At 43.2% G+C, this 25,047-nt stretch overlaps 2 protein-coding genes and 1 long non-coding RNA gene across 3 annotated transcripts; 1 reads left to right on the top strand and 2 right to left on the bottom strand.

Moving 5' to 3' along the window:
• Position 1: 1 nt before the first annotated feature.
• LOC141740217 (uncharacterized) lies at positions 2-14,186 on the top strand. The gene is made up of 8 exons (XR_012585913.1): positions 2-94; positions 5,753-5,864; positions 7,926-7,947; positions 8,294-8,507; positions 11,224-11,425; positions 12,089-12,241; positions 13,204-13,326; positions 14,060-14,186. It is a non-coding gene; the product is annotated as an uncharacterized LOC141740217 (long non-coding RNA).
• FAM161A (FAM161 centrosomal protein A) lies at positions 2,347-15,301 on the bottom strand. Its single transcript, XM_074578508.1, has 6 exons — positions 15,100-15,301; positions 14,164-14,411; positions 12,531-13,718; positions 8,845-8,944; positions 7,664-7,818; positions 2,347-5,827 (listed from the first exon to the last, which is right to left on the bottom strand). Exons 1-6 carry the CDS (start codon positions 15,217-15,219, stop codon positions 5,398-5,400), a joined length of 2,241 nt encoding a protein of 746 aa, XP_074434609.1. The 5' UTR covers positions 15,220-15,301; the 3' UTR covers positions 2,347-5,397.
• Positions 15,302-16,836: 1,535 nt separating this feature from the next.
• On the bottom strand, positions 16,837-24,606 carry CCT4 (chaperonin containing TCP1 subunit 4). The gene is given in 15 exon segments (XM_074578509.1): positions 16,837-17,011; positions 17,289-17,402; positions 17,989-18,223; positions 18,319-18,449; positions 18,691-18,801; positions 19,119-19,215; positions 19,511-19,650; positions 20,020-20,152; positions 20,241-20,362; positions 21,048-21,190; positions 22,453-22,561; positions 23,325-23,414; positions 23,823-23,875; positions 24,310-24,544; positions 24,547-24,606. Coding segments are annotated over 15 exon segments (1,773 nt in total). The 5' UTR covers positions 24,592-24,606; the 3' UTR covers positions 16,837-16,996.
• Between the last annotated feature and the right edge of the window lie 441 nt (positions 24,607-25,047).

The following is a 25,047-nucleotide window of genomic DNA, read 5'->3' as shown; positions in this document are numbered from 1 at the left end:
ACAAATGACCAGAAGCCCTTCGTGAGAGCCATGTGCGTGTGGAAGGCTGTGTTTGAAAGCAGGGTGATGACCTGAATAATGCGGTAACAGGATGGTTTGTAACAACTCACCATGTTGGCAACTAGAATTTCCTAGCTGTGTTGGTAGTGTAGTTACTTATTATTAATCAGTAACCTGCTTACTCTTACTAACCTTCTTATTGTTAACCTGCCTAACTATTGTTAGTAATCGGCTTATTGTTAGTAAGCCCTCGCTATTAGTAGCAAGTTCTGAGCTGTGCAAATGCAAATACGCTTGTTTTCAGTCCTGTTAACAGCTGGCTTCCATGGTACCATTTGTGTTCATGACATTAAACAGGGTCTCATTTACAGTCTTAATTATCAGAAAAGGACCGTAGCTCTTGCCCATAAACATCTGTCTTCGCTGTACTACAGCCACTTACGCATGTGAGGGGTTTTCTCGTGTGGCTAATCCTGGGAGGCAGTTCTGTGTGAGACACTGGGCATGACTGGCCAGCACTAAAAGGCTTGAAGCCCTGCTTGGCCCCGTCATCTCCTAACCTCACCCCCTCCTTTTGGCTGGGCTATTTTGGTGAGTTAATTTGGCTCAGTGAAAGGGTCTGAAAAACGAGGAGGAAAAGAAAGGATAGGGGAGGAGAGGGCTTTGGGCCCAAGCAAGCTGTTTCATATGCTCAGCTGTCAATGAAAGGATTTACTTTGTGTGTAACCATGATGTATTTCCCCTGAAGTATGCAGAGATGCCCGGTAGAGACTGAATTGGGGATTGATTTCTGTGTGTTTGTGCACATTTAGCACAGTGGAAGCCTCTTAATGCTGTTATTCCTTAATACAAAATTAATAGCTAAATCACTCCATCAGGTTCTACAGCTTGCTTTCTGTCTGTGCGTTTTGCCTTAACCGTGTGATCCCTGATGTCCTCTGCTTCTTCATCTGACTGCTAGGGTTTTTTAGGATACAGTAGGGACGGGAATTTTTCTGATACTATTTCAAGTCTGAGTTCTGATCTGGCGTTCCTCAAATACCTGAAATTCCTATCGAATAAAGGAGCAATTTTGAGTTTTGCTGGAGTATGCAAGGACTCTTCCCCCCCCTCCCAAAGCCAAGTAATTACCAAAATATTATACAACCAGAGATGTAAGACTGAAATTCCACCAAAGGGTGAGGAGGACAGACCTCAAACCATTTCTAGTTCTATCTTCATGTTAACGTTTGTAAGCACGCAGCTGCCATATCTTGTAATAATGGACTAATTACTATTCCTGGACAATGTATTCTGCATGAAAAGCTGATGTTTGACTTAAATTTGTGGGCAACTGTATAGACATACTTTTAGAAAGAATTTTTAATATATATTTTGATTTTTAGAGTGCCTATTACCTGCTAAGCTCAGGCAAAGGTTTTGCTGAACAGTCACACGGGGTGCTGCATCTGGCTGTAACTTAAAGTCATTTTTATTTCTCTGTGGGCCTTGTAATTCTATTTGGTTTACTTGGCAGTGATATTCCTTTTCCTGTGAAATTTTCTACTGCTAAAAACATGTAATTTCTGATGTCTTTAAATGTCAGTAAACGTAGGTCCTGCAACCTTTATGAGCATTTTCAGCCTGGGCTCACCAGATCTTAGGGCCTTTCCATGGCAACTGCACTGCCCGCACTGCCACTAAACTTCCAGAATCTGTATCCCTTTCCTGCGATGTGTATCCCCTACAAATCAGATACGCTTGCAAGCCAGTGCCTTGAAGCCAGGTGCTAATGCTGACCCTTCAGACTGCCTGTAACATCAGCCTTCTCCAGCGTGGTGGGTACGGCTGCAGCTTATCTCACTGGGAACCTGTGGCAGATGTGAGCAGATACGCAGCAGGGCAAGTTCGGTACAGAATTTCCAACCAAGGCTATCGCTCACGTTCAGTACTGTGAGAATCACTTAGAAACCCAGAATGGGATCTCTAGTGTTTGTGGACGTACAAGTACCGTTTTTCCAGTCCTGCTGGGAATAAGGTACCTGGCACATCCTTCAATTCCGTCACCTTTTTTATGATCGCATTTTGTGGTTCAACACCTGTTGCTCAACAAGTCGTCTTGGTCTCTCTCCTTACAGCTGCAGGTGATGAACTCCCATGAAAGAAATGTTATTCTTGCACTTTTAAATTCTTATTTAATACTACACTCTACATGCAAAGTTATCCTCCTCTTCCCATGTGGTATTTTTAATACTGTTTTTTGGATACATCTTTCTCATTTTCTTTGCAAATTTTTGAACATGTTTCTACTTTTGTGCTTTGGCCATTAATTAAAATATTAAAGAGAGAATATTCAATAATCTGTGAGAAACTTTTTTATTCATCTCCCTCCTGCAAGGGTAACTTCCCTGAAAGCATAACTGATCATCATTGCTCCTTTAATGAGCTTCTTACCTTAGAATGCTTCTATTGTAACATCTTTTGTGAATCACATGACTTCTTTTTGCCCCTCCATGTTAATTGCATCAAAATGTTTTGAGTACTACTCTGACTCTTGGTAATTTACCAAAACCTTTCACCTAGATTCGGATTTCCATGTTGAGGTTATTGGGGTTTTTCTTTAAATACAGTAATTTTCATTTCAGTGACATCATCCTATTAGTTTCTTCCTGTTTTGTCTACGTTTTAAATCATTGTCCTGACAAAAAAAAAAAAAGCCAAATAATGACTTGTTTTGTAGGCCAGCCTATTGTTCATCTCATGACTGCGTGATGTACGAGCCTCAGTCTTTGAAGGATGTTTCACTGCTCTACTTTGCTTCATGAGATTGAATTCATCCCAACCTGTCTCGCCCCATTTTTGTTCTGTCATCTGTGATTTTTCTTGGCCATTTCTTTCCTTTTTAATTCTTTAATGGAATGCTTTTCCCATTCTTGTTTGTAATGCAATTTCTGAACAGGTTTTTTTTTTAACTTAAATTTCATGATTCTTCCACTTTGACAATCTGTGCTGCTCAAAGTGATTTCCATAACTGGTCCCTTTAATATCTCAAAGCTCAATCTCTCATATTTTTTCCAAATTAAAGAATCCTAGTATACATTGTCATATGAAAACCAAACTACCTTTTTGTCATACGAAAGCCATTCGTTATCTTTGATCATTCTTGTTGCCTTCTTCCAGTTCCGTCAGAAATCCCTTTTAAGATGTGAGGACGAGGACTGTGTGCAGTATTCAAGATGGCATTGCTTTTTTTTCAGTCTGTACTACTGTATAGATTAGGAATATTTTTCACCCTCACATGCACTTCTTAAAAGTGAACTATATCTGTTCTTCTGTCATCATCATAAGATCCTTCAGCGTGTTCTTTGCAGTTGGTTTCATTTTTTCCACAGCATTAAATAAACTTGTGGCTTCCACAAACTCTTTGGAATGGCTACTGCAGATCCCTTCTGAGTATGCTGAACAGTTTGAATCTCACTGAATGTCTGCCGATAACTGCATTTAAACTGTGAAAATTGACCTTTCCTTTCCTGAACTTTTAATTGTTTACCAATTCATTAAGACCTTTCTCTTCCTACAATAGGGCTGGTTTCCTTAAGATCCTTTGATAGCACACTGTGTGTCTAATGCCCCTGGCAGTCCAAGGGGAACCAGATCAATTGGATCCCCTTAGGCCACGTGATTCTGCTTGACTTTTCCAAAAACGCTGAAAAGGTTGAGGCATAACCTCCAAAAGCTGTGCTAACACTTCCTTGTTACATAATATTTATTTGTGTTCCTTAATTCTGTTCCTAGTAAGGTTAATATGGTAAAAATTCAGTGAAAAACTCCGTCTAAGTTACACACATACTGCCTTCTAAAACTTTTTTTTTAAAAAAGCATTGTTTTTGGTACTTCCTTACCGTTCAAAGGAGTTTTAGTAATATTTTTAGTCTCCTAATAGTTCAACAATTATATATTTATGTTCTTTTAGAACACTTAGTTGAGTGCTGTCAAATCTTAAAAACGAATTTGAATTTTTTCTGATTTGAAACCTCTTCAGATAATCTTAGGAGAAACATTATTTAGAGCTCCTCTGCCTGATTTCAAAATAAACTTGATTTACTAAAGAGACAAATATCAGTAATACGTGACTATGAATTCAATAATGTACTGTACAACTCTTCAGAACTATAGAATACTGACAAGCAGAGGCAACCCAACCCTAAGTTTGTATTGTGGGGCTGTCAGGCGCTACTGGAGATTGTAGACTGATTTTCCTTGTGAAGTAACGGTTAATGCTTTCATGTATGACATATATACAATGGGTATTTTATTTAAGTAAAAAAAAAAAGTTTCCAATTCATATTAGTTATGCTCACGCTTCAAAAATAAATAAAAGTAATAATGATAAAAATCTTACAAACACTGTTACAGAGTTTCTCAAAGTCAGGAGGAAGAAATAACAACAGAGTTAGTCAGTGCTCTTGCATGCAGCATGGACGAAAATAATAAAAAAATAAAAATCCTTATTATTAGTCATTGCGGATGCCTTTGCACACCTGGTAGTTTGAACAAATGCATTTACTTTTCAATGAGCAGGTTTTGAGCACCTGTGCAGTGTTGCATTGTACTCTGTCCAGCCAAAGCTTGTTTGAAATCCTTGTTTGTGGTCTGTCACGCGGATGCATTCTTTTCTTTATTATCTCTCCTACCATTGCATACGACAGGTTAGCAAGAAAGCTCCTGATAGTAGAAGGTACTACTGATATAAAGAAGAAAAACAAATCCAGACCTCCCCTCTGCAGTCTATGTTATGTAGTAGCGCAAGTCCTGAGTAGCAAGTGGCTAAGAAAAGGTACTAAAGCACTTCTTTCCATACCTTCATGTCCATAGAGTTGCTGGGCTACATTTTTATCTGATGTAATAAGATTCTCTCTTTACAGTGTAAGTTTACTGCCTCAATAAAGAAATTTGAAGGTTAATGTCAGCATTTGTTGCTATGTTACGAAGAATGATTATCCATGATCATGGGAAGAGCTCTTCAAAACAAAATGGAGTTGAAAGAACAGTTTTGGGGCTTGATTAGACAGTAATACAAGATTTGCAGTATAACATATTATTCTACTGACTTAGTCTTCTACCTTGTCTGTAAGTGTTAAAGAATCTCTGTAGAAGTTTAAGTGGCCACTCTCAGTGTATTCTAGTCGCAGAAGACTAGAATAAAGAAGATTAGTAAAAAATTAAATTATTTTCTTGGTGGAAATTAGTAACTTTGTCTTTCTTACTGGAAAATAGACAAAATTTCTGTGCTGGAGTGAGCGTTAAGCTAAGAGCTTTAAATTCACAGAATTTTGTATCCGTTTTTCTTTGGTGTCTGTTTCACTGCCAGCAATGAAATAGGTTCCCAAGCCGTGGGCCATCCTGTCTGCCTCCCCTTCAGTCAGCTTCTTCATCGCTGGGTTTCTCTTCTGAATCATCACTTTCGTATTCCTCGTCCTCGTATCCGAAGTCACCCTCAGCTTCAGGGTCGCACCGACCCTCTTCATGCTCATGGGACTGGTCAGACCGAGAGCTGGCTCTTGACTGATCATCATCCTCCTCTTCCCCCTCCTGGGAGCGGCCAAGTGATGGGCCTGCTTCTGCTTCCTCTTCTTCCTCCTCCTCCTCCTCTTCACGGTGCTGGTCCGAGGTGGGGCTGGCTCTTGCCTCCTCCCCATCCTCCAGCTGACTGGACTGGCCATTCCGGGTGGAGGCTTTGACACCTTTTCTCTTCTCTTCCTCCTCCTCGCAGGACTGCTCAGATGGAGGACTACTGTCAGCTGCTTCCTCAAAGGATTCCCTTTCGTTCACTTTATCCTCGCTGGCTCTGAAAAGACAATTTGCACGTACGATTTTATTTTCAGGTAAGACGCTTTCCACTGAGTTTTAAACTACCTTCAGGTAATCCAGGACAAATCCTGGCAGAAAAAAGGAAGGGGGGACGCTAGAGTCTCTTTTTATGCTAGAGAGTAACTCAACAGTATTACTTATAGATTTCATATTTTTCATTTCTACTTCCTTTTATACAATAATACCTAGTGAATATTGCAAAGTATTTTTATAAGGTTTATTTTAAAAATTCAGTAAAGGTAATGCAGGATGAAGTGACTTCCTAGCAACCTGTCACTTTTTTCTGGGGAAAGGAACAAATAAAAAACGTTTTTCTTCATTTTTCTTTGAAGTGCATCTCTGGTAGAATCATAGAATTGTTGAGGTTGGAAGGGACCTTTAAGATCGAGTCCAACCTTTAGCCTACCCTGACAAGAGCCACTTCTAAACCATGTCCCTAAGTGCCCCATCTACCCTTTTTTTAAACACCTCCAGAGATGGTGAATCCACCACCTCCCTGGGCAGCCTATTCCAATGTTTAATAACCCTTTCAGTGAAAAAATGTCTCCTAATATCTAATCTAAACCTCCCCTGACGTAACTTGAACCCGTTTCCCCTCGTCCTATCACTTGTCACCAGGGAGAAGAGGTCAGCCCCCATCTCTCTCCAACCTCCTTTCAGGTAGTTGTAGAGGGTGATAAGGTCTCCCCTCAGCCTCCTCTTCTCCAGGCTAAACAACCCCAGCTCCCTCAGTCGTTCTTCATAAGGTTTGTCCTCCAGACCCCTCACCAGCTTTGTAGCCCTTCTCTGGACACGCTCCAACACCTCAATGTCCCTCTTGTAGCGAGGGGCCCAAAACTGAACGCAGTACTCGAGGTGGGGCCTCACCAGTGCCGAGTACAGGGGGACGATCACTTCCCTAGTCCGGCTCACCACACTATTCCTGATACAGGCTAGGATGCTGTTGGCCTTCTTGGCCACCTGGGCACACTGCTGGCTCATATTCAGCCGGCTGTCAACCAACACTCCCAAGTCCTTTTCTGTCGGGCTGCTTTCGAGCCACTCTGCCCCAATCCTGTAGCGCTGCATGGGGTTGTTGTGACCCAAGTGCAGGACCCGGCACTTGGCCTTGTTGAACCTCATACCATTGGCCTCAGCCCATCGGTCCAGCCTGTCCAGATCCCTCTGCAGAGCCAACCTACCCTCAAGCAGATCAACACGCCCGCCCAGTTTAGTGTCATCTGCGAACTTACTGAGGGTGCATTCGATCCCTTCATCCAGATCATTGATAAAGATATTAAAGAGAACCGGCCCCAGCACCGAGCCCTGGGGGACACCACTTGTGACCGGACACCAACTGGATTTAACTCCATTTACCACCACTCTCTGGGCACGGCCATCCAGCCAGTTTTTTACCCAGCGAAGAGTACACCTGTCCAGGCCATGAGCAGCCAGTTTCTCCAGGAGAATGCTGTGGGAAACAGTGTCAAAAGCTTTGCAAAAATCCAAGTAGATAACATCCACAGCTTTTCCCTCATCCACTAAGTGGGTCACCTTATCATAGAAGGATATTAGGTTTGATAGGTGCTCTCCTCTGTTTTATGAAATAATATTTAATTCAGGAAAACCAATTAAAAAATACATACTAATGCTAACATTAGTAAAGCTAACTATGTAGTCAAATATTTACCTGCGAAATACTGTAAATAATTAAAAGAAAACCAAACCAAACAAACAAAACCCCCACAAACCCACACATCAAAAATAACTTTCTAGTTACTAGGTATGCAGTGGCAAAGAAAAAAAAGCCTTCAGTGACCCCAGTGATCCCTACCTTTCTCTGGCATCAGTGGAGTTATTAAAATCTTCAGGAGTGGAGGACTGTAGCAATTTAGTTGTTTGTCCTTTCATTGAAACAAACTCCGGGCGTATCCCCAACGCTCTCAGTCTGTTAGAATAATGCTTTTCTGCAGCTATTCTGGCATTTTTCTGTAGGGAACCCACAAGGGTTATGTGTTAACTAAATGCATTAAATGCCTGTCTTTTGATATTTTTGTTTGTGTTAATACTCTGTTTCTTTTAATTGCATCTGACAGGTTGAATGATTATTTACTGCAGGTAAGAATGGCAAAACAATACTTGAAATTTTTACAACAGATTTTCCTTTTCTGTACTGGTTTAAATGCACTTTGCTGCCTGTGCCCACTGGCTAATGAAAAGAACTGTATATTCTGTATAGAGCTACTGAAGGAGGAGGGAGAAATTGTGGACGTTAAAATAGCAAATGTAGTCTTCCTAGGGCTTCTCCCTTATCTGCTCTCCTCCTCCTCCTCCGTCTTCCCTCTCTGGGAGCTGCTGCCCTAAAAAAGTAGTCCTGATTCACCTTCTTACAGTGCTGCTTAACAAGTTACGTAGATGAGTATCTCTGCCTCTGAAACTGAGGGTGCAAATTCTGTTCTTCCAGGTAACACCTGAGTGAGGAGGACTTCTCCAGTCTACACGGATGCTTCTGCCCCGCAGCGACGGCAGACCAGGAAACCATGTGGAGAGAAGGGAAAAGGGGACCAGTGATGTATGACTTGCTGCCTCCCTGGGTTTGGAAACAGGTCAGGGACCACACTACCAGCACACGGTTGTACTGAAATGGAGAGATGGAAACGCTGCATCTGAGCTTTAAAGTACGTACTAAGCATGCTCAAATTTCCTTATCGCTTCTTTCCCAACTGAAACCTCTCACACTTTAGCTGTCAATTTTTGTTGTGTTTCAAGTTACTCATGTTATAACTGAATTGGACAACGCGTTTAGAACAGCCATCTCCGTTCCCTCTGCAAGCAAGCCATGAATGCTTAGTCACAAAAATTAGTAGTATTTGTACGGAGACAGGGCGATATAGATGAAAATGGACAAATACTAGTCTCAAAAGTATTTTTCAAATATATTCTATGCTTGAAATGACAAATGCCTCGTGTAGTACTCAAAGATAAGATTAAGAAGTAATACAGATGAAAGACAACCTGAGTGACTCTTTCAAAAAGCAATGGCCTCTGATTTACTCTTTCTTCCATTTCTTGCAACTCTTGCAAATATTCTTGCATTCTCTGCTTCTCGTAATTCCTAAGGGAAAACAGAGTACATGAGAAATTGTTATTAATTTATAATACAAGAAGTAATTTTCTACAGCAGCTAAAAGTTAAATTGCTCATAACAAACTAAATATTGTCCTACATAAAAGATACATAAAAGGTAAATTATTTCATGGTGGTTACAGGGTCTGAGGTATATTGTCTCACTTTCACAGCAATTGCTTGCCTGTAAGTACGGAACAAAACTGTCTCTGAAGTCATCACTTTGGATAAGGAAAGAGGTCCTGGCTAGTGAGGTTAAATTGAGGCTGCCTGAGTTTGGATTCTTAGGGGTTTTTTGGATACTTCGGATTTTCTAAAAAATTTGGATATTTAGGATTTTTAAATGCTGCTTTCATACAGATGCTCCAGTTGTTCTAAGCAAAATTAAACAGAATACACTGTAGAAAATGAATATCATTAAATAAAAATCACTACTTTAGGGTAGAGTTTGATGCTAGGAATCTCCCTACTTTACCGGTTTATCTCACAAGACAGGTGGCCATGATCTGGACGACAGTACACTTTTTTTCCTAGTTGGTTTGTCAAGGGCCCAGTCAGTGTAGCAGGATGATGAAACTGTTGCTTCATCAACTGAAAGGATCCTTCAGATCACAGCAAGCACTATGTAATCCAGGTGGCATGAGTTGTAATCCTCGGTGTGTGAAAAGGACACCTCTTCGTGATGTTGCCTCTCTACTGGGCCAGCTCTGGCATTACTTAGACGCTTAGGGGCAAATATGAGAGCCGGGGGGCATTTTACACTTCTGGCTCCTCCTGCCACTCTCTGAGTTTCTGCAACGTGGCTGTGCGTTAAGGCAAGTTCCTCACCATTTTGAGGGAGTGACCTTCATTGTTGGTACTTGCTTGCTCTCTCAGGCAGCTTTCTACAAACCTAATTATCTGTTAGAAGAGCACTTACGTTAATGTACCTTATTACCCAGCCTATGCTGAAAGAAGCATTATCAAGTTAAGCACTTGTACCAGACTTAATGCATCAGCACTAGGGAAGTAATCTTGCTTTGTAATAGCATAATTTTATGTATAGTCAAGAATAAAGCATGAGTGTTTTACAATACTCCTACAATCTGATTGAGCGAAATATTGTAATGTGAAGTTTGCTGTTGAATGAACTCCAGTCAAATCTGTAAACACACCCACTGTCTCTCTTAATTCTCCACCTTGGTACTGTAACTCAAATCCTTGTCTGCTTCTGTCCCAGAGTCAACGCCCAAGGACACTTAAATTATAAAGCTCCTGTTATTAACAGTATCTGCTGGTCGGTGTTGCAAAAGCAACTGCAAAGAGCTCTGACTCTAACAAAATAGTTCGGAGGGGCGGCCACCTTTGATCTGCATCTCTACCGCTGCATCTCTGCTCCCCAGGACCCCGTGTAAGCCCTGCTTCTCCTAGACCACCGCTTCATCCTGGGCGTGCTTTGGCTTCAGCTGCCTTTGGGGAGGTGGTAGGTGGGCACAGATGTGCTGGAGGGTCACTGACTGCCCACGCGGCCAAGCAAAATGCTTGTTGAGATGCTTCTTCCAGCTTTTCCTGGCTTACGTTGCTGAGCCACTGCACTTCGTGTTTTCAACGTATGAGGATGCACGTGCTTCAGTTTCTGCGGCGTTTTCTCTTTCCGCTGCAACACTGGTGGTGAATAACCATTACAGAGTTTGCGGATGGAACAATGTGCAGTGTTGTCTAGCAGCCGGTGCGGCACTATTTCAGCAAATTTGCTAATGACAGCCCAGAGTTCAAAGTCTGTTAATAATAAATCCACGAGTCTCTATTTTAGCTATAAAGAAAGAAGACACCCATGCAAAGCAAAAAAAGAATGAGGAAACCTTATTTGTTACTGTTCAACTCGGCCATACAGGCAGTCCTGGCCTCCACCCTCACTTCGGAAAGATCTCTATCCTGGACCATATTCTAAATGCCTTAAAGTTTACTATGGTAACTTAAAAGTTGCTGGTCCAAGTTATGAATCTTACAGCCAGGCATATCTCATGATCGTTCACCCTTGTCTTGTTTTGCCCTACTACTGTCAGTTGCTGGCAGTTTGCCTGGTTACTGGGAATTAGGATTCACAATCGCCGCCCAAGAATCCTGCTCTCAGGCATGAAGCAACAGGGGCAGAGCCGACAGTACCGCTCGCCGTCTCCATGTAACAGCGCCTTACACGGGCGACGCTGCTGCAGTGCCATCGTGCCAAGGCAGATTATAAACCTCACTAAAGACTCATTCAAACAGGACTATTTTTTTTTTTTCTAGGATTAAAAAGAAGAAGCAGAAATGGTTAAATTAGCCACAGACACAAGGTCAAGCAGCAATTCTGGAGTCAGATCAGCATCAGAGCGCTGGAGCCATCTGGACTGCTACCTTGCAGCACACGGAAAAGGCCCTGATAATTTTCCCTGTGTACTGCTTTTCTCAGTTGTACAGAACAGTCTTTGAATTTGTATCTCTACTAAAGGTAACTTTGGATCCCATCCCTCCTAACCACCAGCAGCCTCCCGGTTGGTTGCTGATATGTCTGCTAAGTTAAAAAAATATTCCTGCTCTAATTTTCCCTCTGAAGTGGGACCTGCTGGGACAAAAAAGTGACCTGTGGATTGTTTGCTAGCACCAAAGTTGTACCAACACCTATCAATCCAGCAGTGCAGGGATATTCTGTAACTACACTGTTCCTTTTGATATTTTTTTTTTAACTTTTCCCCTGCAGTTGATACGGCAATTGAGAAAACACAGGAGTCTCCTGTTAGCTGATCTATAATACTGTAAAGTGGAACACACAGATCGAAATCACTAGAACAGGCAAAAATTTCCCAGTTGAAATACTAAATTTGGCCACTTTTTTTACTAGCTGTTTCTACAGTGTACAATTTATCAAATGTGTAATTATATAAACTCAGACTATGCTATTTTTTACATTGTATGTTTAACATACAATGTAGACCGAGAGGTTCAGGATTCAGGGGAATGCGACAAAATACCTGAATGTTTTTAATTTGGATTTAGAGATCTGAGCTAGGCTCTGATGTGGGTCATTGGCCTCAGCCCGAGTTGTTACAATTTTCTGGAGTTTTTTTGTTCTTTGTTTCTGGATTGTTCTGTTCCTTTTTTGTTGTTCTTCCAGCTTTCTCTTTTCCTCAAGTGAGTTCCTGGGTGGAAAAATAAACTAAGGCTGAATTCATTTTAAATCAAGAGCAAGACTTCAAAGGAAGCTTTGGCAAAGGAGATTCAAGACAGAAAAACAGGGTGAAACAGGGTTGGCATAAGAGGGCACGAGGTAGGTGCCGTTTTAAGGGATTCAGGCATATCCTGGGAAGCGCCAGTCATTTGTCCCTTTCCTATGGACGTTCTGAGAAAAATGCACTACTGTTTCTTTAACAATCATAAGGACTAATTAAGTCTTACCTTTAAATATTTTAAGCTTTATATTATAATTAAGCCCCATATTAATATATTAATATTAATGCATTCTTCACTGCATGGAAGAATTAACTACATATGTAGAAATACAAAGAACTCCACTCCTAAAGTATATATAAAATGTAGAGTATCGCTAAAGTAGTCACCTTATGGCTTGTAGCCGTCGTCTTGCGCATTCTGTGCTTTTTGGTGATTTACATTCTCCAAATCCTGAGAGATGTGAATTTGCACTTGAACGTCTCATTTGAGGTTTCCGTCGTGGAGAGGCATACGGCCAGCGTGTTTCTTTCAACTTGTCTTCATCCTCTTGAATGTCCTTCAAAATCTTCCCCTTGTTTGAGGGAATAGATGGAGTACGAAGATCGAAAGGTTCACAGACTGTAAGGTGCTTCACGTGTTTTTGTTGCAAGAGCCGTTTCTGAAACTTCTGGTGGAGCAGTTCAAAATCTGGAACACTTGATTTGATCTTGGGTTTATGTTCTGTGTGCTTTGGTTCAATGCACTTGTGTTTCTTCTGTTTATTGGTATCCGTTAAAGCCAGTCTGCTGTTGGGTAGAGAGGAATTACGCAGCAGCTCCTCAGCTCTCATTCTGATCCGGATCTCTCTGTAGAGCTCTTCCTCCTTTAGCTTGTCGGTAACAGCCGGACTATAAACACATTTGGGAACTGGTTTTGCTTTGAACAGTTTTGTTTTCTTTTCGGGTGCGGAAAGGTCTCGTAATTGCATTTTCCTAATTTCACTCCTTTGCTTCTCTCGTTCAATGAATTTAAATGGCTTCTGAGAAGCCAAGAGCTTGAGTTTGCTTCTCTCTTTCACAGACCTCCTGCGTTCCTCGTTTCGTTGCACGATTTCATGGTAGAGCGGAAGGAAGATGGCAGCAGGCACTGGATTGGCTCGGAATTTTTTCTGACACTCTGCTTCTTCCTCTAGTTGCTTCTTCAGTAAGTTATTTTCCAATTCAATCTGTGACTTTGACTTGAGATTCTGTTCTTTTTTTTTGGCTTCTCTAATAGTCATCTGGAAAGGCCTGGGCACAGTAACTTTTGGTGACCACGCTTTCTGTTTCTTCCGTAGCATTCTGAAGGCTGGTGACCTTGGTAAGCAGCTGTGTTTGGTGCGGGAGACGTAGTCTTCCACACTGAACCCGTCCCACATTTTTTCAATCCGTTCCTTAGCAAACGCAGATGATCCAGTTTCACTCCCGTTTTCTTCAAATGCCAGTTCTCTGTCAGACCCCTCAGATATACTTGAGCCTAAGGGGTCACTTAAGTCAGAGTCTGAAAAGGATTTGTGCAAATTTAGAGGCTGATACGAGCTCTTCTCCCAGGTTGGCCTTTAAAAAGGGGAAAAAAGGTTGTTTTGAGTCCAGTCCAACACTGATGCGAAGCCAGTAACTTCCACTTTAAGGTATCATTAGCAAAAAAATAAATTAACAAACAGCAGTGGTGGGGAAGAAGAGAGGGGGCAGAGAAGGACATGGGGCACTCGCAGCAGATCACAGTTTTAAGTGCGTGATTGTGAACAAGTCAGCACTTCTTAAGGAAGGCACCACGCTTTACTAAACATGTCGCTCATCTCTGCTGCACACACACTTGTAAATCTCACAGTCCGTGAGCAAGGTGAATAAGCATTTTTATTATTAAAACTAACTTTTCTGTGATTATCCCCTTATAGGAAATGGGGAGACAAACGCTTCCCACCCCCAGAAGAAAACCCTGTTTTATAAATGTCTGCAAAGCACCTGAGAATCATCAGATGAAAGGTACCACCGCACTTACCTACAACACATCTTAGAAGCAGCATTTTTCTTCTCCAAGGGTTGTACTCCTTTTAAATATAGTTTATTCCGATACATACTTTCTAATTGTGCCATGGTCTCCAAGTGGGCGTTCTTCAGCTCCTCGAGCTTCAAGTAGTATTCTTGGTTTGAATTGTATATTTTGGAAAAGTCTATCCAGTCATCAGGGTCTCCAGTTAGAGAGTGGGTCTGCTCTCTGTCCGTATTTGAATCCAAAGCAAAACCATCCTAGAAAAGATGTTTGTCAAATTTTCTGTTAGAAGAAAGGGGAACGTGGTTCTTAATACTGCTTTATTCTAATTAAGTCTAATGAATGGTACACTAACACCAAATAGAGATACCTCTGTTAATGGGGAGTTAGTTACATGGAATAAACTTACTGCATAACAATTTATATCCTAAGGGTCCTATTTAAAGCACGTAAAATTCTGAAGTCTCTCCCTGTCACCGATGTATTTATACCAGGAAATATGATCAAAAGGACTTATCAAAAGAAAAAACTTTAACTGCCTTGTAAAAATTGTCATTTTTCCTTTATTACTGCACAGCTCTAAAAAAGCTTTCATTGAAAAACAAACAAAACCACCCCCGTCTTTATTCCCGTTTCTGTAACGGAGCTGCCTGCAGGGAAGCGCCTTCTTCCCACGCTTCTAAAGCTCGCACAGGTCCGAGAAGTTATTAAAGAGCAGGTGAATCTGCGTTACTAGGGCTTCCTTTACGTTATTTTTAAGCACCGCGTTTTTAAAAGTTTACCCGCAATCCAAGAGCGCGGCTGTGGGGGCTTGTGCTGCTGCCCAGGGGCGCAAAGAAGCGCGGACCCCCCACCCCCACCCCCCCCCAGAGCAGCGGGAGGGTTTGTTTGGGAGGCCCGGCCTCAGCTGAGCCCATGGCAACCCCCGCGTCCCCTCCGCGGTACCTGCGCGGCGGCGGGCGGCGGTCCCCGCTCGTAGAGCGCGGCGGGCGCCCGGGTGCGCGGGTCCCGCGGGGCGCGGAGGCAGGAGGCGGCCAGCAGCGCCGCACGGTGCGCGGCCTCCATGGCCCCGCGGCCGCAGCGCCGGGGGGGGGTCGGACCGCCCGCTCCGCGTCCGGGGGCGGCCCCTCGGGCGGAAGGGGAGGGCCCAGCGCTGCGCGGAGCTCCGCGGGAGCGGGGCTCCGTCCCTCGGCCGTGCGCCCCCGCCCCTTCTGGGGAAGCTTTGGCGGAAAAGGGCGGAACGTGGATGGGCAGGAATGTCCTTCCGCCCCTATTTATCGAGCGTGGTGAATTGCAAACGCTTTATGTAGAGAAGCGGATGGAAAGGTTCCATCACGCCCAATGGTTGGAATTCTTGCCCAGGATTGGAAGTTTGAGATGACGGGGAAGGAAAGCTTTAATCCATACCTAAACTAAGAGATGGTTGCTGAATGTAATCCTGCGGGGTAAGGCATAATTTGTAATGTTAAACAGTCGATAAATAACCCATGCAGAACATTAATGCCTTAATCATTTCTCTTAACTTAGTATTTGAATTATTCTGAATGTTCTGCTTTGCTATAAGCGATAGGAAGGTATTTCAGCAATAGCCGGCCCACAAAGCGGCGGGAGTTTACTCAAAAGCTACAGCCCTGCCTGATTGTAAGTAGAAACGCGCGTTAGAGCCATGAACGAAACCCTCCCCCTTGAACAGAGAGAGGGATCCGGCCCTCCCCTCTAGCGACACGGGAGATGAAAGGGTTAATTCGACATTTCAGGATAAGAATTAGAATTTGAAAAATGTTTATTCTGAACTATGAAATGTAACGCTAACTGTAACAAACTGTAATTCTGTTGTAACTATAACCAAAAAAACCAGTAACAAGTGAATGCTGGGGCAGGGGGGACTTTCCCCGTGGCCGAGAAGCCCTGCATTGCAGCGCGCCCTGACACAGGGACTGCAGCTCACGCGCCCAGCTGCAGTGACACCACGGGCTACACCTTTCCTTCAGCTGTTAACAGATTTTACTGTGCATCCCATTAATTGTTTCAGAAAAGCACAATTTGCGTTATTATAAAATAGCATACTTTGACTTCTCAGCCAGTTTTGTGAAAAACAACTAATTTGGAGGGGGGTGTGTGGGGGGGTTACCGAAGCTGCCCAAAGCTTTGTTCCTGGGGTGTCCCTGATTGACCACCACCAGGATGGAAGTGACAAAAAGAACAGCTACAACTGTTTCAGAAAGACGGGCCTGTTATCCAAAGCCAATTGTAAATAAAGCCCTAGCAGTGTAGATATGCCCAGTTACAGGAATATCATCCTTGCCTCTTTAGAACTAGGTTTAGTTTTGCCACTTGCATGAAAAATTGCAGATAAAGACTGGCCCTTGCACCACTCTGGATGCTGCGGTGTTCAGGAGACAGAGGAAGGAATGCATCTTGGGTGTCATCGCTGGAAAGATACTCCTTCGCTGGGCAGCTGTGTGTAAGGGAAACGATACCACGCCATTGTGGACAACCCTCAGCGAAGCAGCTCACGTGCTCCCCGAGTGCCAACTCAAGGCTGTTTTTAGAATGTACTACAAGAGCTAAATATTTGCTGTTAAACCTTCCCAAGTGTAACAAAAAGTCTACCTTCTATCTACAGCGAAATGATAAAGCAAAGACTAGGGCAGACCAATGCATGTTTCCTGATAAACAGCATTTCCTTGGTGAAACCAGAAATTTTATTAAATTAACATGATAGAAGCACATAAGTCTGTGGACTTTAAGACAATTCCCACAGGCGCTTTTGGCGAGGAAACCACATTCCGGACTACGGGGAAGGAGCTTTAGGGCACAGTCCCAGCTTCCTTTCTTCAGCTTACCGAGTGTTCACCTGCAAAGAAGAGTTCACACGATTAAGCACAAGGTGGCCATAGCACATGTAACAACTACTTTTTAGTCTCTTTCTCAACTCCTTCTTTTAAGTAACAGTATTTATAATGCACTGCATTTTGTTCCACTTGCAGTTATTAAAAGGCCAAGTGGTCTAATTAGCCTGTAAACTGAAAATACTCCACCACAGTTCTATTTTGAAGCACAGTAACTATCCTGGTGCTTGTGGGGAAAAAAAAAAAAAAGATAAAACAAACCACGATGCAAACGCTACTCACCACATCATCAATCTTCAGAATGCTGCGCACCGTTTCTGTTGCAAGAGTCAACGCGCTCAGAGACACCAGCAGCGGCTGGACAACCAGCTCCTCCAGGATGTTGGAAATGCCGCCCTACGAGAAACAAGCAGCTTTTACTTCGTGCAAGTCAGGACTACGGTTAGATTTCGCAGGTTTTCTTTTATTAGAATCCCAAGGACAGGCAACTCTAAATTAGACTATCAAAGGGCTTGTGCTTTCCCCTCCTCAACAGGACTATTATGGTACACGCCTTCCCCCAGGCACTTGACATACCCAGTCAAAATTAGCAAAGACAAAAGACGAACACAGTTCTGTCAGTTTGAACGTGGTGACAATTTAAAAGAAACGGGGCTACTCGTAACATGTGAGCACCTTCCACCACAGATAATAGCGATGGATCATTCCAAATGGATCTATTTCTGTAGCTGAAATAATGTTTTTGAAGAGACACATGAAGCTTCTTGTCCTGTTGATATGGTATTTAAGTATCTGCTTTATCAATACTCAGGTAAAGCCTCAGAGAACGAGCTGTAATCTACATCAATGCTAATTTTAGGGACAATAACCGTAAAAAACACAAATGTGCCCCCTCCTTAGTTTAGCCCTAATGCCAAGCATTTTCTGTTTAAAGCCTAAGTATTTTTTTAAGCTATGCTTCGCATAAACGATTTCTTGTTACCTTTCTGACGTTAATGCCAGCTGTTTTCTCTCCTTGAGCATGCCTGTTTCTCAGCTCCGTCACTGTCGAAATGGGATTGAGACCTGCGTTTTCAGCCAGCGTTGACGGTATGACCTCCAGCGCGTCTCCGTATGCACGGACGCAGTACGAGTCCATACCCCTCAAAGTGCGAGCATACTCGTTCAAGCGCAGTGCCAGCTCTATCTCCGGTGCTCCACCTCCTGCAATTAAAGCTCTGAGGACACAAATTAAAAACTCATTTTACCTAAATGCATTAATGATCAGCTTTCTGTATTATAATAAATTACTCTAACCAAACTGAGATGTTACCTTTTCTTAACTAAGCATCTTATGACACACAGGGCATCGTGAATTGAGCGCTCGGCTTCTTCTAGAACGAGTTTGTTGGATCCACGTACCACGATGGTTACAGTTTTTCCAGGGTTTGTGCAGCCCGTGATCTAAAACATGAAACCAAATATTAAGACTGAAAAAAAAGGGTTCTGAACAAAAAGAGCCTTCGGTTGGTATCTGCAAGTTGTGTAACGGTGCTGATGCCTGGCTAAGCAAAACCACCACTTCTCAGGGATTAGAAGTAGGTACTTAAATGTAGTAACTTCAGTAGTAAAAAAACATTAAACTTAGCAGAACGTTAAAATAATTGGCACATGTTTAGTTATTAACATTTTGTCGCTGACTCACCTTTATTAGTTTCCCAGAACCGTTCAAGTTGACCTCCTCTGCCAGCTCAGCCGACCCCAGCATGTCGGGAGTAAACTGGTCGATATGAGCGACAGGCTTAGTTCCAATTGTCTGGGGAAAAAAAAAATAAAATGAAACCCAGAAACTGCACTGCAGAGTCAGCAAGTATCCCGCATAACGTTCGTTTGCATATTACAGGAAAATGTGGTTAGGACTATGGCTTTTACACCTGTCCCGAATCTTTCTAGAAGTGTAACTGCTCAACAGAACAGGAATGGTTTTTTGGGAAACGTCTGCTCTTACATTATAGTCAGAACGTGAAACCTGTGAAAGTGTCACAATAACCTGGCGCTGGCTGGGTACTTAGTTTTGGGGTAGACTTCAAACACCGCTGCTACTTTAACAGCCATCGATATAACTCACTTTACCTTACAAATAAACTCAATGTCATCTCTTTCGATGTCTTTAACCACCATGATCTTCATTTTGTTCAGAAAATGGAGGGCTAGGTCACTAAGAGCATCCCTAAAAACAGGAGGGGAGTAGTCAGTCCACAGCGCTATTACAGTAACCAGGTCGCGCCAGCCAGCTGCACGCTTCTTGCTAGCAGGGCTGAAAGTCTTCCAAGTACAGATGTCATTACACCCAAAACATAGACAACACTAGTGCTTTCTAAAGGTACGGTCCCTGTTACAGCCAGTCTGACACTCCACCAAGTGCGACTGTTAGTGTTTGGCTTTAATTTTCCAGGTATTCCAAACAATTCCAGTCATTCCCCCAAACACACACACAGTGAGCGAGTAAATCGCTATTAACATACCGCAGAATAGACTTCTGAATCAGCAGCACATTGCACCCAGCCTTCTTGATTTGCTTCACTAAATTTAGAATGTAGGCTCTTTCTTCACGCAGTACTCTGTCCATTTGGGCATAATCAGAAACAACTATTTGGTTGTCCATCTATTTAAAAAAAAAAAAAGGTATTAAAAAGGTATTATGAACAACTGCTGACTTTAAAAGCAAGTGTCAAGATGTTCCACGTGCTTTAACTTAGGAGCCTGTGGTTCAAAGCAAACACGCATGACAGCAAAATATGTCTTATTAGAGGTTGTTTAAATCATGAGAAATTCTGGAATTCTGAACTATTTTCTTCCTTATACCAACTGCAAGTTCTTTAAGAGTCATGAATAGCTAAGCACGACCTAACAGACCTTCACTAGAGCTGTGGAACAGAGCTGACATCACATCTTAAAAAAACGTGTTATCATTATATTTGCGTCTCCCAAGTACTACAGCAAAAGGTTTCACTCACGTCACAGTATAACTTACATCTGTCTTTGGGGCAGACAAACAGAACTGAATGAGGCCAATTTTGGCTTTTTCCACTCTGGTTACACCGGTATTTGCCACCTTCTGAGTCAGGACTAGTCCTTCAACCAGTTCACAGTCATCAATTGTGCCTCTGGAAACAAAAACAATCCGTGACTCCAGCACTCTGGGAAGCTAATTTCACAGAGACAAAATTTGCCTAGTTACAAATGGTTTCTTACCCCAACTTCTTAACAATTTTGATATCTCTGAGGTCCACACTATTAGCTGTAGTTGGGTCAATCACCTTCATCACTGCGTCCACACTCATTGGAGAAAGTAAACTAGAATACTGACACACAACCTAAGGGATTTAATAGTAAAGAAAGAAAATGGTGAGAAATTTAACACTGATAAAACAGCAATTTCAAAATAGTATCGTCATTGCATTCTAGCGTTTGGTTTCTGAACTTAGAAACAAAGCTCTTTTCCCTCCCTGTCCGCCAGCCAGTTGTCTTAACATGGCATCTTCTTAATGGCTCGTCATTTAAAGGAAAGAGCAGCTACCTTGGTGGAAACCCCATTCTTAGGGACTTACAGAAGAAACCTGAACTTCTCTTTCTTAGATTCTTAAAATAAGACTTCTGAGAGCTTCCCGCATTATTCTGCTGGAAGGAAGACCAGCACACTTCTCCAGATTTCAGTGCCAATTTAGGAGCTTCTGCCACATGAACCAGAACTGCCTACACAGACTACTGGCAAAAGTCTCAGTATCCCACCTGATTTTTCTAGCTGAAACTTGTTTTTACACTTACAGTCAACATCTAAGATCGCTAAGTATTTCATACTGAAATTCAGTCTGAGTGCTTCGATTTAATCTGATTCAACCACGGCTTTCTGACAAGTCAGTCAAAGAGAAGGCAGCCAGTGTCTGAAAGCCAACTACATTTGTGAGGTGCAGGGTGAGTAGCAAGTGAAGTAAGTAAGCACGGGCTGGGAAAAGCCGCAAGGCTCAGCCAGTCTGGAGGTACCAGAAGTATCAGTCGCACCTTTGAATTCAGCGAAGTAGTTGCACTATTCAGCAAGGTTTCTCTGTCACTCAGTTCAACCGGCTGCGCCATGTTGGTCAACACTTCAATACCTTTATCCAAAGCTTTCTGGAATGACTCTGAAATGATGGTGGGATGAATTCCTGCGGATAGCATAAAAAGGCTGTCAGACAGTCATGCTTTCAAACCCATTCTTTTTTTGGTTTTTTTTCCTCACCCTCTCTTCCTATTTTAAGATTACAGAGACTTTCATGTCAGAATAAATTGAAGTCATTTTAGCAAAATGTGTTCTTCCCGATTACATGGCCTCCCTTATTACTTCCCACTGTTAAAGCTGAGGAAAAAAGCTATAATGTTCCTAATCATTTGTCCTCACGGACAAGTACAGCACATTTCCCTGCAACATCCAACATCCCAGAAACATCTCAAAGTTTTATTTACTCTTAGCCTTCTTAAAGCTCCTGCTGTTCAGGTAATACCTGTCAGGAGCCTGACAGTAATTTTATTTCAGATTTTCAAAGACTGGTTTCCCACAGCCGTGTATGAAGTTCCCCAGTTTCTCTGAGCGTGTGAGATACCCTTTATCTTTTCAAAGCAGGCAGCTTGTGAGCAAATAAGACAGGCATCTTCCAACAACCTCTTATGGTAGAGGATGCTGCTGGTCCAGCGGTACCGCCAGTACCGGGAGAGGACGCAAACATAAGCGAACTGTTGGTCAAGCCCAGAAAGAGTACAACAAAATGGTGTGTATCGAGATGAGGCAAGTGTAAGTAAATGGCTATCAAGCCCAGATCTGAGACAGAAAAGAACTCTAAATCCAGTCGTCCTTGCTCTACTTCCAGTGCACGCAGAAGCCTAAGCTTTAGCTGGCCAGACAGCTATCGAAGCTCCTGAACTGCACGCAAGCAGACTGCAAGAGAACATCCTGAGCTAACATAACAACCTACATTAACTATTGCCTTCCGTAATTAGTGTCTTTTCCTGACCAGACTTTCTCAAAGTCCATATATCGTAAGTGACAGGAGGTGACAAACTTGCTGAGTATAAAAAAAAACAACCCTGTAACATCACTGGTCCCAAATTTCATTTACACCTTCTTACACTATCTCTCTGTCCAGGCGAGAAGTGTAAGTATAATCAAGGTGAGGTTATCCAAGGCAATGTTCCCCACATCATCTAGGCACTGCTTCCTGTACCAACAGTAATGCATTCAATTAGTAATAAAAAGGTAAAACAGATTTTTAATCAGAAGTGGGATATGAGTGAAACCTGAATGGCAACACTCAAATTACCTTTCACGTTTTAACTGGAAACATCTACTTTAAGCTTCACTATACATGTGCAAGCGGACAGACGACTTAACTATGTCCAGTCACGTTTTTACATTAAACACATATATATTTACCTTTTTGAAGAAGTCTGGAACAGGCATCCAGAAGAGCTCCAGCAATGACCACAACAGATGTAGTGCCATCACCGGCTTCAATATCTTGTGCTTTTGACAGCTCTACCAACTAAACAACAAATTATGGCAAAAGTTGATACATAATGCTACTTAATTTCAAACACTGACAATTACAAAAAAAGAGATACTCAAGAATGCAGGACTAATGAAATCAACCTTAGCATCAGGACTAATCACGCCTTTTCTAATTTGAAGTTGGTACCTTTTGCACCCTGCTTTCCATAATTACACGCCTATTTGGTGAAGTAAAACTGCTGTGAAACAGATCCCTTACAGAAGCAAAGAAGCTTTTCTCCCAAGCTTAAAACTGATGACACCTATCTAACAGGTCTTCCTTTTCCTGTCCTGCAGAAGGGTCACAGAAAGCTCATGTCCATCTCCAACCACAACCAAATCCAAGAGGTCAACATTTAACATCCCAAAAGACCAGGCTACTGTACCCTCAGTCCACCTGACCATAATGCAATTAATTCTCTTCTTTCACCCTTTTCTGTCCCAGCAGTTTAGGACATCGCTGACTTTGTTTTCTTAGATGAGAGAGAAAAAACTTTGGGCTAGATTCTTTTGTGTCTTAAAACATGTCCAGAGGGATTACGCATAAAGAATAAAAGCTAAGAAATAGAGACCTGGAACTCTTCAGCACATCTTACCATCAAAATAAATATTCCTAGAACATGCTGCGCAAAAGTTCTTGTTCTACCACTAGTGGGTAACGCTCCTCAAAAACACATTAAATGTTACTATGTTTTTTTTGTCCCAGAAATTAAGCTCTCAAACATATAATTATCCGAGCCACAGACAAAAACACTTACCATTTTGGCTGCAGGGTGCAGAACCTGCATTTGTTTCAGAATAGTAGCACCATCATTAGTGATCGTCACATCTCCTTTAGCATCCTGAATCTGAGGAGAAACATAGTTCTGATCAGTAACTACAAATTTCATTTGATGCTCAATGTAAAATATTCTTCCTGACAACATTATTTCTCAAAGTGAGATGCATGGTTAGTTCACATTTTAGTATCATAGCATGGGTTGGGTGTGAAGGGACCTCTCAAGGCCATCTAGTCCCACCCCCCCGCAGTGAGCAGGGATATCTTTAACTAGATCAGGTTGCTCAGAGCCTCATCAAGCCTGGCCTTGAATGTCTCCAGGGATGGGGCCTCCACCCCCTCTCTGGGCAACCTGGGCCAGTGTTTCACCACTTGGAAAAGAATTTCAAGGCAAAAAATGGTGTCGTATATAAAACATGTCGATTTTACAGTATCTCCAATAAGCTAAATATTTTAAATATTTAAGTCTAAGGTTTACCATTTTATCCATTCCCTTTGGTCCAAGGCTTGTTCTAATTGCATCGGCAACAGCTAGGAAGAGGGGAAAAAAAAACCGTTTGCAAGTCGATCTGAAGAACTAAAAGCGATTACTTCCATCACTCCAAACACTGCTTCTGAAGAGAAAGCCTCTCCCAGTGATAACCGGCCCCCGGTTATTCTGCCAGCACTAAATCATCCTTAATAGTAGAATGATATCGGGACTGATTTCCACAGCTCTTTTTTTAAACAATCAGCACCCAATCACGGCCGTTTGAAGGCCGAGCGCTAACGTATATGTGCATTATAGGCCAAGTAACCCGCCCAAGGCTCGTGTCAAACCCCAAAACCAGCTTCCCCCCACACGCACCGGCCCCATCCCCCTCCGCGTCCCGCCACAACACAAAACGGAGCGGCCCGGGGTGGGGGGGGAACGGCGGCCGCCTCCCCTCAGCACAACGGTCCCCTCCGCCCCCTCCTCCCCTCACCTTTGCCGGCGGAGATGTTGCTGAAGCGGATCTGTGAGGGCTTATCCCGGTCCTGGTAGGTACCCTTGGCCCGGTTCCCCGCCCCGCCGTGGGCTTTGCCCCCCGCGTTCTCCGGCATGGCCGCCGATGGAGACGGATGAGCCCCGCGATAACGGCCGCCGCCTCCAGAACCTTCCAGAACTCGCCGCCGCCACACAGGACCCGCCGGGGGCCTTCCGCCCGCCGCGTCGCGCCGCGCACTGAGGAGGAGGAGGTGGGGCTGCCCGCGGCGCGCCTGCGCATTGGTAAACCGAGAAAAGACTGGCCTGGCTGCCGGCGAACGGCGCGGGCACCTAAAAGAACCCGCCGCGAGGGGTCCTTGGGGAGGGGCAGCCCCGCCCCCGCCGCTAGGGGGCGTAAGGGCGTGGCCGGGGTGGAGCGTTAAGGCGGGAAGCGCGCGCGGGCGCTGTGGTAACGCTGAGGGGGGCTCCGGTCGGGCCTAAGAGCTCCTGGTCTTAAGCAGGTTTTGAGCACCTGGTGCGTCTTATGTTTCGCAGAACCGGTCACCAAAAAAGGGTTAGAGTCAGACAGGCTTGAATTACAGGAAGAGGACAGGAAAAAAAAGTGTATATTTTCTTGTAACACCCTGATTTTTCCCCCGTGTCCGAGGGACTCTTATCTCAGCTTATATCACCGTTGTAAAAAGGTAGGCTTTATTATCAATAGGAATAATTGGGTGATCTTGCCTCAGCTGCTGTA

The sequence above is a fragment of the Larus michahellis genome, chromosome 3, assembly GCF_964199755.1.
Source record: "Larus michahellis chromosome 3, bLarMic1.1, whole genome shotgun sequence".
In the NCBI taxonomy this organism is placed as follows: domain Eukaryota; kingdom Metazoa; phylum Chordata; class Aves; order Charadriiformes; family Laridae; genus Larus; species Larus michahellis.
Note: the sequence above shows the minus strand (reverse complement) of the source record. Positions and strands in the feature narration are given on the sequence as shown.